This window comes from Nematolebias whitei, chromosome 3 (assembly GCF_014905685.2).
Source record: "Nematolebias whitei isolate Nwh7 chromosome 3, NemWhi1, whole genome shotgun sequence".
Lineage (NCBI taxonomy): Eukaryota > Metazoa > Chordata > Actinopteri > Cyprinodontiformes > Rivulidae > Nematolebias > Nematolebias whitei.
Window position 1 is genome coordinate 33,946,251 of NC_056500.1, and position 17,280 is coordinate 33,963,530.

The 17,280-nt window shown below is 43.4% G+C and overlaps 1 protein-coding gene across 1 annotated transcript in view; it reads right to left on the reverse strand.

Annotated features, from left to right (window-relative positions):
* Positions 1-16,454, reverse strand: part of pcsk9 (proprotein convertase subtilisin/kexin type 9) — a 19,584-nt gene extending 3,130 nt beyond the window's left edge. Inside the window, exons 1-10 of the mRNA XM_037674304.1 lie at positions 16,287-16,454; positions 15,840-16,031; positions 11,776-11,908; positions 11,121-11,254; positions 10,886-11,027; positions 6,160-6,356; positions 3,767-3,950; positions 1,056-1,232; positions 829-977; positions 575-740 (exon numbers count right to left, since the gene is read on the reverse strand). Of these exons, the coding sequence (XP_037530232.1) occupies positions 575-740; positions 829-977; positions 1,056-1,232; positions 3,767-3,950; positions 6,160-6,356; positions 10,886-11,027; positions 11,121-11,254; positions 11,776-11,908; positions 15,840-16,031; positions 16,287-16,454 (1,642 nt within the window). The remainder of the gene's footprint in view (positions 1-574; positions 741-828; positions 978-1,055; positions 1,233-3,766; positions 3,951-6,159; positions 6,357-10,885; positions 11,028-11,120; positions 11,255-11,775; positions 11,909-15,839; positions 16,032-16,286) is intronic.
* Positions 16,455-17,280: the final 826 nt, after the last annotated feature.

Sequence of the window (17,280 nt, forward strand, 5' to 3'; positions counted from 1 at the left end):
GATAGATAGATAGATAGATAGATAGATAGATAGATAGATAGATAGATTGATTGATTGATTGATTGATTGATTGATTGATTGATTGATTGATTATTAATCCCAGGGGGGAAATTTGAGGTTAGGATTTTGTTCTATACATGGCATTGTCCTTAGTCTGTTTAAGAAGAGTAATTATGAGGGGCGGACTTTTAGAATTTTTTTTAATTTTTTTTTACAAGTAAATTAATAATTCTTCCATCCATCCAAACATTTTCTACCCACTTGCGCCTGTTATAGTTTGAGGGGCTGCTAATGCTTCACTCCAGCAGTCATAAAATGAATAAATGAAAATATGCCAAGAATTGTTTTGAACTCAATGAAAACATTCAGAACCTCCTGTTTATTTCTTTCAGCTATGTTAGAGAAGTCTCTTGACCAACAGATAGTTGTAGCTTCCTATTAATGATCAATCTGAATCGAGCAACATATTTTTTATAATTCTTACCAATTAAAAAAAGGCCTAAATAGTTTTTATCCAGGATGTGAAACAAGCTGGACTGATGCTTTTGCATCTATATGCAGACATGTGCCCCACCTGTGAGGAGGTGCTGTGGGTCAGCACACTGAGCATCCTTCCCAGGCTCAGGACTAGCTCGGGCCTGGCACTGCAGACCAGCTTTCACACAGCACCGAGCCATGGCGTACACTCCGTTACCGGCTGCACCATTGTAAGCAACACACTCCATGTGTCCGCTGCTCGCCTGCACACACACACACACACACACAGATAGAAGTTTATTTAACATCTTGTCTTTGTTTGGATCAAAGTTTAGATCTGAATTAACTCACGGTGATGGTTTCTCCCACGCGAATGCCATCAGGAGCGTAGCTGCTGCAGCCCATCATTTCCTCCCCGGCACGGCAGTGGCTCGTTACCCGGTCAGTGTTTGAGAGCTTCGACCTCTCTGACCACACCAAGCGGCACATAAGCTCCTCATCTGTATGCAGAAATAAATAAACTCATACCGTCGCAAAGATACTCTACGTGTGTATTGTTTAAGAGGTGTGCCGCTGACTTAATGTTGGATTGATGGTTGAGGGCATGGCTGCCACCAGGTTTGGAGTGGTGAGGCGATGTGTTTCAGACAGAGGCAGGAAGTTGATCATGTTCCTGATGGAGTAATGAAGCAGTGTGTGCAGGACTTGCACCGGCGATGCATTGTTGTTGGCGGAGAGGATAACTGCTGCTATACCTGGACACAGCAAATATAAGCCGTAACAATCCATATCGCATGTTGCTTTTTATGTCAGAGTTTCACCCTCTTTATGCCTAAAACTGGAAAAAGTGTATCCAAATTACATTAGATGCTGGTCTTGAACCCTTTGGAGCAAATGAAAAGAGATGGTGTGACTGTAAAGGTAACACTCTGAGTTTTTAACTCAGCAGTCAAAATTATTTAAGTTGTAACACACAAAAATCAAACATAATTTCTTACCTGATTTTTTTTCTCTTGTTTCTTTATGTTGCATAGAAGGATGAAAGTCTGGACTAGACAATCAAAACATTTTGTTTTCTTTTGACTGCTCCCTTCTTCAGGGGTCACCACAGCGAACTAACGTACACGAAGACTTGGCAGTTGTTTTTACGCCGGATGCCCTTCCTGATGCAACCACAGTCCACCGAGCTACCACAGCCCTCTGTGTGGATCAGAGAGCTGCTATCTAGGGCGCGCAGGGGAGCAAATGGTGGGGGTTAAGGGCCTTGCTCAAGGGCCCAGAATGGGGCAAATGAGGGTGGAGGCAGGTATGGGCGCTTCACCTTTTCCACCCACATTTTGATGTTGTCGGCTCAGGGAGTTGAACAGGCGACTTTCCAATCACAGGCTCGCCCTCTGCTCCACCACTCTCCCACAGGACTGGCCAATCAAATGAACTGAGTTCTTTCAGATGACATTAAACTCGTGGATATTATTGGCTTTGGAAAGATCAACCCAATTAGTCAAACGAGGTGTCAATCAAAAGGGGATAGCCCAGACAGACATTCTGACAATGCCGTATTAAAATCTGAAACTCTTAGCAGGATCTACAAGACTCTTTGTTCAAATTTCACTTAAACTAAAATCTTGTGTAGTTGGTTGCTCAGCTACTACTGCACCAAAACATCTCTGAGTTTGCCATTTCTGTATTACCTTACATTAATTATCTGATGGCTATCTTAAATTAAGTTGACTTCAAAAGTTAACAAGTTCCAGAGGTAGATCCACCGATTACTTTTTGAGAGATTTATCAAAATCTGTCCTGTGATTTATGAAATATTTTACCAGGTTTAATGCTAACAGTTAGTACTAAATGTTACGTAAAGATTTTGAGCAGTGTGTACAACTTAAGGTATGTGTTTGTGATGAGTTTCTGTTACTATCACACCAAATTCTAACTCAATATCAGTAAATTTGGCAATGAGGAGAATTTGTCTTAACCAATAAGTAGCACTTGTGAACAACTCTTGTACAAGTGAAACTGACTGAATAATAACCATTAATGTGTTTCCCAAGATCAGCAGTCTGAGGCAGCCATATAAAATTGTTTTGGATTCAAATATTAATGTTACAGATGTATATCAACTGATTATTTTCTGAACGTTTTATTAAATCTTGTCTAGTAGTTCATGAGATAGCCAACAGACAAACATAGTTGACTTGACTACAATGCTTAATTTAAATGTTTTAAAATATGTCTCATGAGTTCTAAAATTGCGCCGCTCAAGGTGGCTGCATGTTGGAGCAGCTCTGTTTCATTCTGAGATTTTGCTTTTGGAAACTTTAATTCCTCTTTTTTTTTTGGATGTAAATCACATTTTTGGATGATTGTTTCCTCTGGTATCAGATGCTGTGCAGCTGGAAGGATTTTTACAGAAACTTTTTTAGTTTTGGACATTTGTTATGATGCGTAACCATGGCAACAAGGCATTTTTCTACAATCAACAGCAGCTGATTAACATCTCAAAAGCTCAAATAATATCTCAACTACAGCCCCAAATCTCAAATGAGTTGAAAAGGATGTTCTGTGGATGCATTCTCATCTACCTGCCAGCTGTGCTCGAGTGCCTGACCACTGAGATCCTGAAACTAGCAGGAAACATGGGTCATGACAGCAGAAGGACAGGATCGTCCCTCAGCACCTACAGTTGGCTGTCTGCAGCGATGAGGAGCTCGGCAGACTGCTGGGAGGAGTGGCCATCGTTCTGGGAGGAGTTCTGCCCGGCATTCAGGCGGTCCTACAGCCTGGGGGAACCGAGAGGCCAGCCGAGTCTGGGTGGACGGATCGGACGGCATCTGCAGCCAGTTTCTTAGGATCCACTGTGGGATGGACCTTTACAAGAGATCCTTCCTGTCTACAGCCATCAGTATCTATAACAACTCTTAATGAAATGAGGATAACGAGTTATAACAACAAATAATTTCCCTTTGGGATTAATAAAGTATTTTTGAATTGAATTGAATTGAATTGAATGCAATCGTTTGGAGCTCAGAACAAAAGTTGGAGATGACTCTTTTCTACTACCACGCCAAATCTTTAGTCGATACCTGTGAAATTAACTGAGCTAAAGTCATTTTTGTGATAGCTAAGTTGCTTAGTGCTTAGCTGTGGCTGCCATTTTGAATGGATTGAATTGATCTTGAATGTTTGGAGAAAGATACAAGGTTTGCATATTTGACTATCTGTGTGTGTGTGTGTGTGTGTGTGGGGTGGGGGGGTGGGGTTCCATTGTGTTGGTGTGGTGTTGTACCAGCAACATGTGCAGCAGCCTGTGAGGTTCCACTGCGGGAGGTGAAGCAGGTGCTACAGTCACTGCTGGCACTGACAATGTCATCACCAGGTGCAAACAGGTCAACGCAGCGACCAAAGTTTGTTCCGCCTGCTCCCTGTGACATGAGCTGGTCTGCTGAGTTCACTGCCCCAACTGTAATGACCTGTGACACAAAACAGGTTTAAAATTAAAACACCTTTTTTTAAGCAAATAAGCACAAAATACCTAACACAGACCCTGGTAGTTGGATTGCCCGGCTTTCATAGAGTTTGCTGTCTGCCAAAGAGACAATAATAATAATAATGAATTTAATTTGTAACGCACTTTTCATTAACAAAAATCTCAAAGTGCTATAGAGTGCAACTAAAATCAATGATAAAATCAACTAAAATCAATGATAAAATCAACTAAAATCAATGATAAAATCAACTAAAATCAATGATACAATCATGTGGAGGCAGAATAGGCTTGCTTAAAAAGAAAAGTCTTTAAGCCTTTTTTAAAGTCAGTCAATGATTGTGGAGCTCTCAGATAGTCAGGGAGGGAGTTCCAGAGGTGGGGGGCAGCCACACAGAATTCCCGATCTCCCATGGTCCTTAATTTAGTTTGTGGAAGGTGGAGGAGATTACTGTTCTGTGATCGTAGGGACCGGGTGGATGAATATGGAGCAAGAAGGTCCTTCAGATAATCTGGTGAATTTCCATATAAACATTGATGGCAAATGAGAGCAATGTTGTACTGAATTCTGTAGGTGACAGGAAGCCAATGGAGGTTATGTTCAAATTTACGAGCTCTAAATAAGATCCTGGCTGCACTGTTTTGAATATATTGAAGCTTCTGAAGGTTTTTGCCGGGTATTCCAGTAAACAGGGAGCTGCAGAAGTCGAGCCTGGAGGAGACAAAGGCATGAACGAGTTTCTCTGCATCAGCAAAAGTGAGAGATGGACGAAGTTTGGAGATATTTCGAAGATGGAAGAAACAGGTTTTAAACAGATGCTTAATGTGATTTTCAAATATAAGATGAGAGTCCATTTTTATTCCAAGATTTGTAACAGAGGTGGAGAGGGGGATGTCTTGTCCAGAAAAGGAAATAGTCGTTATAGTTGAGGTTTGAACCTGGTGAGGGGTGCCAATCAGTATGACCTCTGTTTTGGAGCAGTTTAACTGAAGAACGTTCTGATTCATCCATGCTCTTATCTCCTCCAGGCAGGTAGAGAGGGCAGCGAGTGAAGATGGAGATGACAATGGTGAAGATGATGCTCCAGTCCTGATGTAAAGCTGTGTATCGTCGGCATAACAGTGAAAAGAAATGTTGTACTGATTAATAATTTGACCTAAAGGCAGCATGTAAAGGGAAAATAGCAGGGGCCCTAGAACTGACCCTTGAGGGACACCACAGGAGACACACAGTCTGGGATTTGGCATTGCCAAGACTAACACATTCCAGCCTATTGGAGAGGAAAGATTTAAACCAGTCCAGGGCAGTGCCACAGAGACCGACCTCCATATGAAGACGGTGGAGGAGGATACTATGGTCCACAGTGTCGAAAGCTGCAGTGAGGTCAAGGAGAACAAGGAGGGAGGGAGAACCAGTGTCAGCAGCCATGAGGACATCAATGGTGACTCTCAGCAATGCGGTCTCATTACTGTGAGCTGCATGGAAGCCAGACTGAAACTTCTCATACAGGGAGTGTTGTTGTAGGTGGATCTGCAGCTGAGCAGCAACTGCTTTTTCCAGCACTTTTGACAGAAATGGGAGGAGACCATCTTAACACCAACGTAACTGGTTTGTTCAACTTTGGAGTAAGCTATTGGGGGAAGAATCAGTTGTATCGTGTGTTTCCTTGACTGATGAAGCCTTCCGGATCAAAGGCGAAATGTTTCAGCACAAAAAAAAAGAAACTGTCCAGATGACCTGACTGAAAAATGTTGAATTGCTGTCTGGCAGCACGGTGGCGCAACTGGTAGAGCTGCTGCCTCTCAACGAGCAGGTCCTTGGTTCAAACCCCGGTCCAGGGGTCTTTCTGGGTGGAGTTTGCATGTTCTCTCCATGCATGCGTGGGTTTTCTCCGGGTACTCCGGTTTCCTCCCACAGACCAAAAACATGCATGTTAGGCTGATTGGTAACTCTAAATTGTTCCTAGGTGTGAGTGAGAGAGTAAATGGTTGTTTGTGTTGTTTGTCTCTATGTGGCCCTGTGATGGACTTGCGACCCGTCCAGGGTGTACCCCGCCCCTCGCACAGTGATTGCTGGACATGGGCACCAGTGACCCCCGTGACCCAAAATGGAATAAGCGGGTAAAGAAAATGGATGGATGGATGGATTGCTGTCTGCTCTGTGTGTGAAGGCAGTTCAGATGTGTTTGTTTCACCTCTGGCTCTGAAGCAGGAGAGTAGAGGCAGGCATCATCTCTGTGGTTCCCTGCAGCAGCGATGACCACAGTTCCTCGAGCCACTATGTTTCTGCATGCCGCATTCAACGAGCGGCTAAAGCCAGCGATGAAAGGCAGCAGAACGACTGCAGCATCCACCTGGCGGGCCTGGAGAGTGGCCCGAATATACTCCATGCCTGAAGGAAGAAAACAATTGAAAGAAGTTCTCATTTGGTTCCACTATACCATAAAAAGATCACATCAACCATACAAAATCTTTTGTCACGTCTTTGTTCAGATCTTATTGAGTCACTGCTTTTTCTTTTATATGTTTTTTGTAATTTAACTACTTCTGCATACTTTGTGTTGTTGTAGCCATTCATATAAATCTTCATGTCATTCAGCACATGGCTGACATGACTTTTGGTTTTATTAACTTTTATGATTTTCCAAACATTTAACTTTAGATCTCATCAATTCTTTAAAAAACATTGTGTTTTGACTTCTACTTTAGCGTACTTATGAGGATGGTGCCCTCTTGTATTGTGTTTCTGTCCTGCTGTCCCTCTGTTAATTACTCCCTGTCTCCCTCCCTACACCTCTGGGAGTCGACGCAGGTGTCAGCACTTGTTTTGTTAGTCTCTGTATATAAGCCTGCTTCCATGTGTTATTCCTTGTCTGGGCACTGTCTGGTGATGTCTCGTCTAGCTTCTCACGTTTACTACATGTCTGTCGAAAAAAGTGTTTTCCTACCACGTCTGCCCTTTTTGTTCATTTTGTTAATACATAATTATTGATTTTTACCACCTGAGTTGTCTGCGGCCTGCACCATTGGGTTCAATTCTAAAACCATCCCAATCCGACAGAATGTCCGTACCTAAAGAAAACACAGCAGATTGTCCATTCCTTGCGGGGCTGGCACCAAAGGCTTACCAGCAGCTTTGCAAGGTTACACATCATTATGTGGATATGGTTTCCACCTCCTGCGATCTGGGAGCAAGGTGGTCCGCCACGGAGGACATAATGGATGAGTTTTTTAGCCTCCCCCGACTGTATGACTTTCCAAGTATGAAGGAGATTCTGATGGAGGTTTTTGAGGAGAGATGCATGCTACACGCTTATTTCCTACCGCCTCCTGCTCCGAGCCCAAGCGAGTCCAGTTTTGTCACATGAGTCGTCGGAACAATCAGCTCTTCACACTGTCCCCCTCCGCAATTATTTTTGTCACCGTCATCAAAGAGGCCAACGTCAGAAACAGAACCAGTCCACTGAACCTCCAGAGAGCTCTGACGTCAGCATACTTTCATGTTCCGCGGCAGGTGTCAGCGGTCACGACCCACCTGTTCCCTGCATTCCATAAGAGTCCAAGAGGATGCATCCAACTCCTCTGCTAAACTTGTTGCTCCCGAGTTGTTCCACGTACAGCCAGAGGAGTGGTGGAAAACTTTGCAGGGGGGAAAGCATCTGACCCCTCGCTCGTCGGGAAAGCAGGCGAGCTCTTGCTCACCTGAAGTAGCTTCACCTGATCAGCTGAGAAAGCAGCCATATCCTGATCAGTTGAGAGAGCAGCTGAGTGCTGCCCAGCTGAGAGAACAGCTGAGTCTAGAATTACTCAACCTCGCTCTCCTCGATTATCTAGATGCTATTGAGATTTCCCCCAGTGATCTCTAGTCAATGAATAAACAACTTCAAAAACTGTTTTCCTCAGCCTCACACAAATCAGACCTTCATTACCACAGAACTATGTCTATCGCTGAGAGGATTCTGCCATCTCTAACCCTTCTGAGCCATCAGTGTTTCCATTACGGTCATCTTCCTCCTGTGCCTCGGCAAGTGTCGGCTACCCACCAGTTTCCTACGTCTTTAAGAGGGCCCATGAGGACACCTCTCACCTTTTCTCGTTGCCCGATTCTTCAGAGGTCCTCACGTAAGCATCAGAGGGTACCAAGGCTCATGAGGGCCCCAAATCTGCAGAGGATCTCACGCCTCATGAGGGTCCCACATCTGCAGAGGGTCTCACGTCTCATGAGGGTCCTGAGTCTGCAGAGGATCCCATTCCTCATGAGGGTCCCACGCCTCAACGAGAGGGTTCCACACCTCATAAGTGTCTCACGTCTCATGAGGGTCCCGGGTCTGCAGAGGTTCCCACACCTCATGAGGGTCCCATGCCTCACTGAGAGGGTCCCACACCTCGACAAGTGGGACCCATGCCTCATGAGGGTCCCACACCTCGACAAGTGGGACCCATGCCTCATGAGGGTCCCACATCTTGACAAGAGGGTCCCATGCCTCATGAGGGTTCAACGCCTCAAGAGGATTCCATGCCTCACTGAGGGGTTCCACACCTCGATGAGAGGGTTCCTTTACGAGAGGGTTCCATGTTGAGAGTATTCCATGATGAGAGGGTTCCATGATGAGAGGGTTCCATGATGAGAGGGTTCCATGACAAGAGGGTTCCATGATGAGAGGGTTCCATGACGAGAGGGTTCCATACCCCAACGAGAGGGTTCCATGCCTCGATGAGAAGGTTACATGCCTCCTTCGGTTCTAGAAGTGGCTACGACCCCTGCTGCAGTTTCTGAAGTGGCTATGCTTCCTTCTGCAGTTTCTGAAGTGGCTACGTCCCCTGCTGCAGTTTCTGAAGTGGCTACACCCCACTGCAGTTTCTGAAATGGCTACGCCCCCTACTACAGTTCTGAAGTGGCTACGCCTCCGCTGCAGTTTCTGAAGTGGCTATGCCCCCTGTTGCAGTTTCTGCAACAGCTGCAGTCTCTCTGGTCCCTGCATCATCTGCAGCCTCCCTGGTCTCAATGACAGCTGCAGTCTGCCGGGTCTCTATGCCAGCTGCCAAACTTCTAGTTCCTCCGATTCTCTTTCCTCATGGTGGGTGGTCGGTGTCCCTCAGGATGTCCCTCTCCATCAGCTATCCACCTGAATTGCTTCAGTGTGCTGGACGGCATCCCAGCCACCCCCTGGAATTGTTGCCACATGCTGGATGGTCTTCTGGCTGCTTCCCTGAACTGTGGTCCTGTGATGGGCAGCCTCCCGACCATTCCCTTGAACTCTGCCCCAGCGATGAACGGTCGCCCGGCCATCCACCTGAACTTTTTGTGTTCGTTCTGTGTGTTTTGTATCTAGTCCCCTGGTGTACCCTGTCAGGTTGTTTGTTTTTTTTCCTTTTGTTTTCCCTTGTGCTCTCCATCCTTGCAGTTCCCCACCCCTCCCACCCAAGTTTTGGGGTGTGGAATTTTGAAGACATCAGGGGATGTCCTTCGGGGGGAAGGTACTGTGAAGATGGTGTCCTCTTGTGTTGTGTTTTTGTCCTGCTCTCCCTCTGTTAATCACTTCCCATCTCCCTACACTTGTGATGCTGCTCAGTTCCTGGCACTTGTCTCGTTAGTCTCTGTATATAAGTCTGTGTCCGTGTGTTATTCGTTGTCTGAGTATTGTCTGGTGATGTCTTGTCTACCTCCTTGTGTTTACTGCATGTCTGCTGAAAGAAGTGAGTTTTGCTGCTACGTCAACACTTTTTGTTTGTTTTGTTAATAAATAGTTATTTATTTTTACCACCCGAGTTTTTTGCGGTCAGCCTGTATCATTGGGTTCAACTCTAAAACCACCCCATAGTCTGATTTTGGCTTCTTATGCGACTTTTAGTTATCTATTGTTCTGTTTCTTTTTAGCTATGTGCTATACTGTTATTACTTTTAGCTAGCCTTGTGCTACTTTAAAGTTTTGGTTACTGATTTGCTGCTTTTAGTTTTTAGCTAACCTTTTGCTACTCTTGACTAACCTTCTGCTACAGTGCTTAACTTGAGCCAGATCCTGCCGGAACAGAATCTGCGACTTCTCTTACTTTGAAAGGGTGCTTTTGGTGACTGTTTGCTAGGATCTGGCTTGGACCCGGTAACTCTCAAACTTGCTAATAATGAAGTTGCGGATGACTGCCTTGAACAAATAAAACTTATATTGGATATGTAAACTGAAAATAATTAAATGAGCACTAATTTTAAACACAACAGCATACAATCTGCATCTTCAAGTAAGTGGGGCTCGCTTCCGAGCCCCACTTCCACTTACTAATACCTCAAGCCCCAGTTCCGTCAAGTAAAAGTTGGGGGGGAGCTTGACAGAAGTGGAGTGTTTACAAATATACATAAACGTAGATGTTTAACAACCTGTTAAAATACACCTAAATGCAGGAAACCACATCTATTTTTTTCAAAATGTTTATGGGGCGGACTCCCCGACCCCCCACCCCCTCCCTCTGCCGGCCTGTCCACTATTTGCGTTCCAGCATCGATTGGTTTACAAATGAAATTAAGCCCTGTTATGCTACTTTTAGATATCTCAGCACTACTTTTAGCTAGCCTTTTGCTACCTTCGTCAACATTTTTGCTACTTTTAGCTTTCCATTTGCTACCTAGCTAAACATTTGTTGCTTGTAGCTTATCTATTTCTACATTTAGCTAGCGTTGTGCTACTTTTAGCTTCCTTTTATCTAACCATTTACAGATTTCAGCTAGTCTTTTGCTACTTTTAGCTAGAGTTTTTCTAATATTAGCTAGTGTTTTTTTTATTTTTGATTTAGTGTTTTCTACTTTTGGTTTTTATGTTCTGCTTCCTTTAACTTAAGCAACTCAGTTTTATCTTCTTGATCACATTTCAGCAGTCATTCCGAACTCAGCGGTTCCCACTATTGGATGTGTTTATCTTCAGTTCATACCTGCTAGAGCTCCTGACACTGTCCCTTTACCCTGACAGTTGAGCACACGGACCAGGTTCACCCCCGCACCTCGAGCAACGCCTGAATCTGATCCTGTCACCACACCCGCCAAGTGTGTGCCATGACTGTCACATTGACTGGCCTGTAAAAATACATTTTAAAAGAGCAGAGGAAGCTGAACATCTTAGAGGCAGAGCAACATGACAGCTTTGTCACTGAAATGCTGATCACAAACCTGCCTATGAACTCTGACCCCATCCTCCTCAGGGACGTTCGTGAAGTCTGTGATGAGCACTCGGCCTTCAACCTCCCTGTGGGAGCTCTGAACACTGCCATCCATCAGATAGACCTCCGCCATCCCTCCATCATCTGCACAGAACAGTGCATGAGTATTATAAATGTACAAGCAATAAAATATGACTTGGAGTTTAAAAACTGCATTTACAAATAACCTGACAGAGTTAAGGTCGGGTCTAAACTTACTCTTGTCATTTAAGCTTTAACTAAAACTCATCAGATCCTAGTGGGAGGTTTGAAGAGCAAAACATTTTACAACTCATTTACTAATAGGTAAATGAGACGTAGGTAAATGTCACCATGGTGATAAAAATTGTTACGCTGGCACCTCTGAAACGTCAAGGTTATTTCATACACAAAGATTTTAGTACCTGCTCTGAATATTTATATACATATTATTAAAGAGAACAGCTTTTCAGGAAGTGCTCGTGTCTTTTTCAACAAAAGTCTCTCTCTGAACATCGCCAGTGGGGGAGTTGGCTGAGTATTAACAAAACAGTACAAATTATTTAAAAATGTTTAAACAATTGAAAGATTTTGATTTTTCTGCATTTTGACAAAGAGAAAACAGTGTGTGTTGCTGACAGACTCACTCGGAGGCCAGTAGGATCCGTTTACAGAAGCCTCACCGTGAGGTTGCAGTAACCGCTGCAGGTTCCAAGGGGCGCTCTGAGCAAAGATGGAGGAGTCCTCCTCTACGTAGAGGACGTGAGGGAGCTTCAATACCTGTCAGAAACACAACCAAATTCAATTCAATTCAGTTTATTTATATAGTGCCAAGTCACAACTGAAGTTGTCTCAGGGCACTGAACAGAAATATTCACATACATATGGGGGCTGAGATGATGTAGAGACAGGGCAGCCGACTCAGGAACCCTAAAGTCCCAGATTCGATCCCCAGTCATTGCACATCTCATGGTGTCTCTGAGCAGCACGCCTTATCCCCAAATGCTCCCTGGGCACTTTCAATAGCTGCCCACTGCACCACCTGGTGGTGGATGGGTTAAATTCAGAGATCCCATTTGACCGTTGTATGGGAACATACAATGGTGACAACAAATAACGCATTATTATAAAAAAACAATTAGTAAAGTTATGTATCAAAGGACGCCAGCAGATTGTGTTGAATCTTCACTTTTTCACTGTCTCCCATCCTGAGCAAGCACAAAAGCAACAGTGGAAAGGAAAAACTCCCTTTTAACAGGAAGAAACGTCCAGCAGAACCAGGCTCAGGGTGAGTGGTCATCTGCTTTGACTGGCTTGGTTTGAGAGGACAGAAAGGAGAAACAGACTAACAGAACGGCAGGCCCAGGTTTAATTTCTATAGGAGGGATGAAAAAAAAACATGTTAAGATAGAAACATTAACAAATATAAAAAAGTAGAGTGGAGCAAGTAAAGACAGCAGCAGAGTGAGTAAATGTGGTAAATTTGTCCTCCAGCAGTCTAAGATGTCTAGGTCTAACCTTGTAGCAGCATAACTAAGGGAAAGCTCAGGAAACCCAAGCCAACCCTAACTATAGGATTTATCAAAAAGGATAGACTTTTTTTTATTGTACTCTTTTATTCCTCAAATGGGGAAATTAATTATCTTCATTTTTCCCATTGCACATGTGAGCACACATATGAGGCAGTGGGCTGCCATCTAGGGTGCCCGGGGGCGGCTGGTGGGGGTAGGGGGGAATGGGCCCAGATTGGGGCAAATGAGGGCGGAGGCAGATGTGGGATTTTTCATCTTTTCCACCCACAATTTGATGTTGTTGGTCTGGGGAGTTGAGACGGGGGTTGACTGGCGACCCTCTGATCACAGGCCTACCCTCTCTAACCTCTGCACCATCACTCCCCCACTAAACCTAATCCTGATTTAAGCCTAATCTTAAAAGTAGACAATGTGTCAGCCTCACGAACAGAAACTGGAAGTTGCTTCCTCAATAGAGGAGCCTGATAACTGAAAGTTGTGCCTCTCATTCTACTTTTGGAAACTCTATGAACCACAAGTAAACCTGCAGTGTGAGAGTGACATGCTCTGATAGGAGCAAACCAAAGAAGACAGGTGCAGAGAAATAATCAGTCCGCCTGGACTATTGTATCATCAAATGATCTCATCTTAAAAACAGGCAGACAGATTTGAGTTATAAATGTCATGTCTGCTAATTTGTTGAAGAAAAGACTCTAATGGGTAACATATAAGCATTTTAAGTAACTGGAATAGTTGCATATGCTGTCATGAAAAAGAGAAAGTCCATACTCCTTTAGTTCTAGGGTTTTACATATTGGAAATAATAAAGATTATGAGATTGTTGCCAGTCTAAAATTATTCAAATCTAACCTGAAGTGAACAAACAATACACAACATTTCCACCATGTCAGTATTTTGTAAACATAAACAAAGACAAAATGGAAAAGCTGTGAGTGAAAAATTAAGTCCTCCACATATTCCAACACAGAAATACATAACTTGATGTAATGTTTTCTGTTTGACTTTATTTCTCTCTTGACTTTATTGCTCTGCAGAGAGTGGTGAAGGCTGCACAGAAAGAAGTCTGTTGGAGTCAGCCTCCCCACCATCACAGACATCTACACCACTAGATGCAGGAAGAGAGCCACCTGCATCATGAAGGACCCCACTTACCCAGCACACACACTTTTTGCCCAGCTCTCCTCAGGAAGGAGGTTAAGGAGCATTAAGTGTAGAACCACTAGACTGAGAAATAGCTTATACGCTAAGCTGTTAAGACTCATGAATCTCTAACCAGAAAAATCACTGTAATGTCACTTTAATTATATGTGACTTTATCTGTGCTGCTGATTATCCATGCTGCTGATTTGTTGCCTTTAAACTGCTGTATTCATACCCATCTGCTCACAGACTCATGTTCAGGCTGCTGCTTAATACACCATATGTTTTACATTATTAGTGTTTAGTGTAGAGATCCTTGTATACTGTTTATTTTTATACTTTATATTCTTTTTTTTTGTTGCTATTTTTGGGTGCAACTTGAGTACACAAGGTCGACCTCATGTACCACATGTGATGTGAATGACAATAAAGAAACATGAACCTTTATTTGTCTCTCAAGTGGTTGTGAAGGAATTTTAACCCACTCCTCTTTACAGTGTTGCTGCAGGTCAGATTTGCATGCATTTATTAATCCACAGTTCTCTTAAAGCACAGCATTTCAGCCAGGATGAAGTGTGGACTTTAATTGGGTTGGTACAACACGTTGGTTCTGTTCTTTTTCAGACATTTTGTGGTAAATTTGTTCAAGATGTGCTTGGGATCATTGTTCTGTTTCATCATGTTTCAGTTTGGTCCAAACTTCAGGTAGAAATGGACTCACATGGTTCCGTGGCTGCATAACAAGCCCAAATCATTAACTGCATGCTGGACAGAAGGGATGAGGTGTTTCACATATGCTGTGTTTAGTCCGGGCCAACACCTTTGGTCTCATCTATCCTAAACACATTTTTCCAGAAGTTTTGTGGGAGGATTGGCAGCTGTCTTAAAGGTTTCACACTCGTGAATAATCTTTCCATCTGTAGAATGACAAAATCTAACTTGTTTGAAAATGACTTTTTACCCTTCCCAGGTTCAAGGAGAGCAAACATCGTTTTTCCAAGGTCAGTGCTGACGTTTTTCTGCATTGCCGTTGTGTTAACAACACACACCTGTAACATCCAGAGCAGATAAAACTCCTGAGGTGATCAAACCAGTGGCGATCAGTTAATCAATCCTTTCGATCAGCAGCAGGCCTTAGTGTTTTTGGCTCATATACAAGGTGGTGGAATCTGTTGTGTTTTTGTTCACTCTAGGTTAGATTTAAATAATTTTAGAACCTGGTAATTTTGTATTTTGTCTTGATACATAAAACTCTACATTTAAAAAGAAGTGGACTGTCTTTAGATTGTTGACTATTTTTACGCTACGTAAACAAACATGGAGACATTTTACACTTGCGACTGTACGATTTTTCAGATAAGTATGAGGTGAAAAGTTTCAAATGAAAAGAGATTCCAACAAGAGGTTGGCTTGAAACACAGCAGTGAAGGCTACTTATGGGACAGATCTGGTTAGCAGGCCACAGACTGACGAAGTCCTCTGGATGTGGGACGAAACATTTCTTCACTTAAAGAAACAGGTCCAGATGAAATGATTTAGCCATTTTTGCTGTTATCTACCTGGATGATTGAGCCTACAAAACTTTTTTTTTGTTTTTAATGAAAATGAAAAAAAGTATTTTCTCTCAAATTTTCACTTTTTCTTTCATTTTTAGGCTGACAAGCTCCTAAATACACAGCCCCCCCCCCCCCCCCCTTTAAAGACCTTCATATCCAAGTTCCTGATTTTTAATGGTCTTAGCCACATTTACTGGAAGCAAAAAGATCAGCATGTTTTTATTCCCTCCTGCCTTATTGTTGTAATTCCATATTATTTGTGCCTCGTGATGCAACAGGAATCATCTGCTGCAGAATGTTAGTTAAGCTTGTAAGAAGCTGCAACATCATCTTACTTCACTTTCTGTCCGTTTTTAGGGTGATTTAAAGCAGTTTCTCACAAACACTGCTGCTTGAGACAGAATTAACCCTTACATCTTGATAACTTTTTTCCTTGCACTGTTTAAAGATATATATTTTATGTGCATTTAAGCATGCTTTTACCAAGTGAAGGACGTCTTGACTCATTTTGACCAGGAAGCCTTGCAGAGCTCCAGAGTAGGTCTGCAGGATCTCCACCAGGTAGCCTCTCCTGGCCGCTTTGGCTTGCAGCCTCCTTATGGTCCTCTGGACCTGAGACTCGTGCGTCCCCTGGTGCAGTATGACCAGGTACTGACCGGGCATGCGCCATGCTGCCTGTAGCACATGCAGGGAAGAAACAGTTCATGTGAGCTACAGGTGAGCTGCGCATGCTGCATGAAGTCTGAAATGTCATTGTGATGATTTGCACCTTGATGCTTTTATATGTTAATAAAAAATAAATGAAAAGTAGGTGTTTTAGGAAAATGATTACACATTAACATCTCTTTAGTAATGTTTAATAATTCGGAGGATTTCAATGACTTTGGACTGATGCGCTTCATATAATCGGGACAAAAATGACTCTTGTACCTTGTTGCACTTGAGGAACTCCACGGTGGGTTCGGCTCCGGTTTCGGGCTGAGTCCCGTCGTCTCGGATCAGATCCAAGATCATCTCGTCGTCCTCGGGGTCGTCCTGGACTCTCACGGCCGCGGAAGATGCGCACAAGCAGAGCGCCCAGCCAATCCAGGCGCGCATGGTTCTGCTCACCTTTTCTCTGCAGCTGGTACCAGTGAAGAGGTCCGGACGGACTGGTCCAGATAACTATGTAAATGAACCCTGCTGATGAGAGTTTGCCCAAACGGGTCTCTCTTGTATCTCCAGCTGCCGCGCGTGCCCTCAGCCTCCAAGTACAGATGTTCCCCCCCCCCCCAAAAAAAAAAGCATCCAACAATTGATTGTTATAATTGAAGGCGGGGACTGGTGACGTTTCTGCGACTCACGCCACCTCTTGTGCATCGAATGATTGTGGTCCTTTTCAAACAGCTCTTACTGTGAAGGAGTCATGTTTCACTCAGATTGTTGCATGTCAATCATTTCCTGTCTGGAACTTCTTCTGTGAACAATATGTTGTTTTGAGAATATGATTTAAACACATGTGAGTGCACAGCAGTGCTTTTCAGTGTTGAACATAAACTTCTGCTGTCTGGAAATGGTTTTAAAGTTAGGTCCTTTTAGATTGATTCACTGCAGTTTGCTTGTAAGAGATCAGATGACTTGAACGCACCTCAAATTCTAGAGCACATCTTTTGCTTTTTGTTTTAAATTAAACATCATCCGCTTAAAAAAAATGATTTAATCACTGCAAATCCTTGTTTTTTATCAAGTAGATGCATTCTTAAAAAAAATAAAACAAATGCTCTTTTAACATTTAATCCGTTAGTGCAGGTGCTCCTCAGGGCTGTGGCACCAGTCCTCTGTACTTCTTATACAAACAGTTCCACTTAAGCCTGAGCAACATTTTAAGCATTTATGTAATTTTATTTGTCCTAGGGGCACAGAGTTTAGAGAAGGTGAGCCTGTG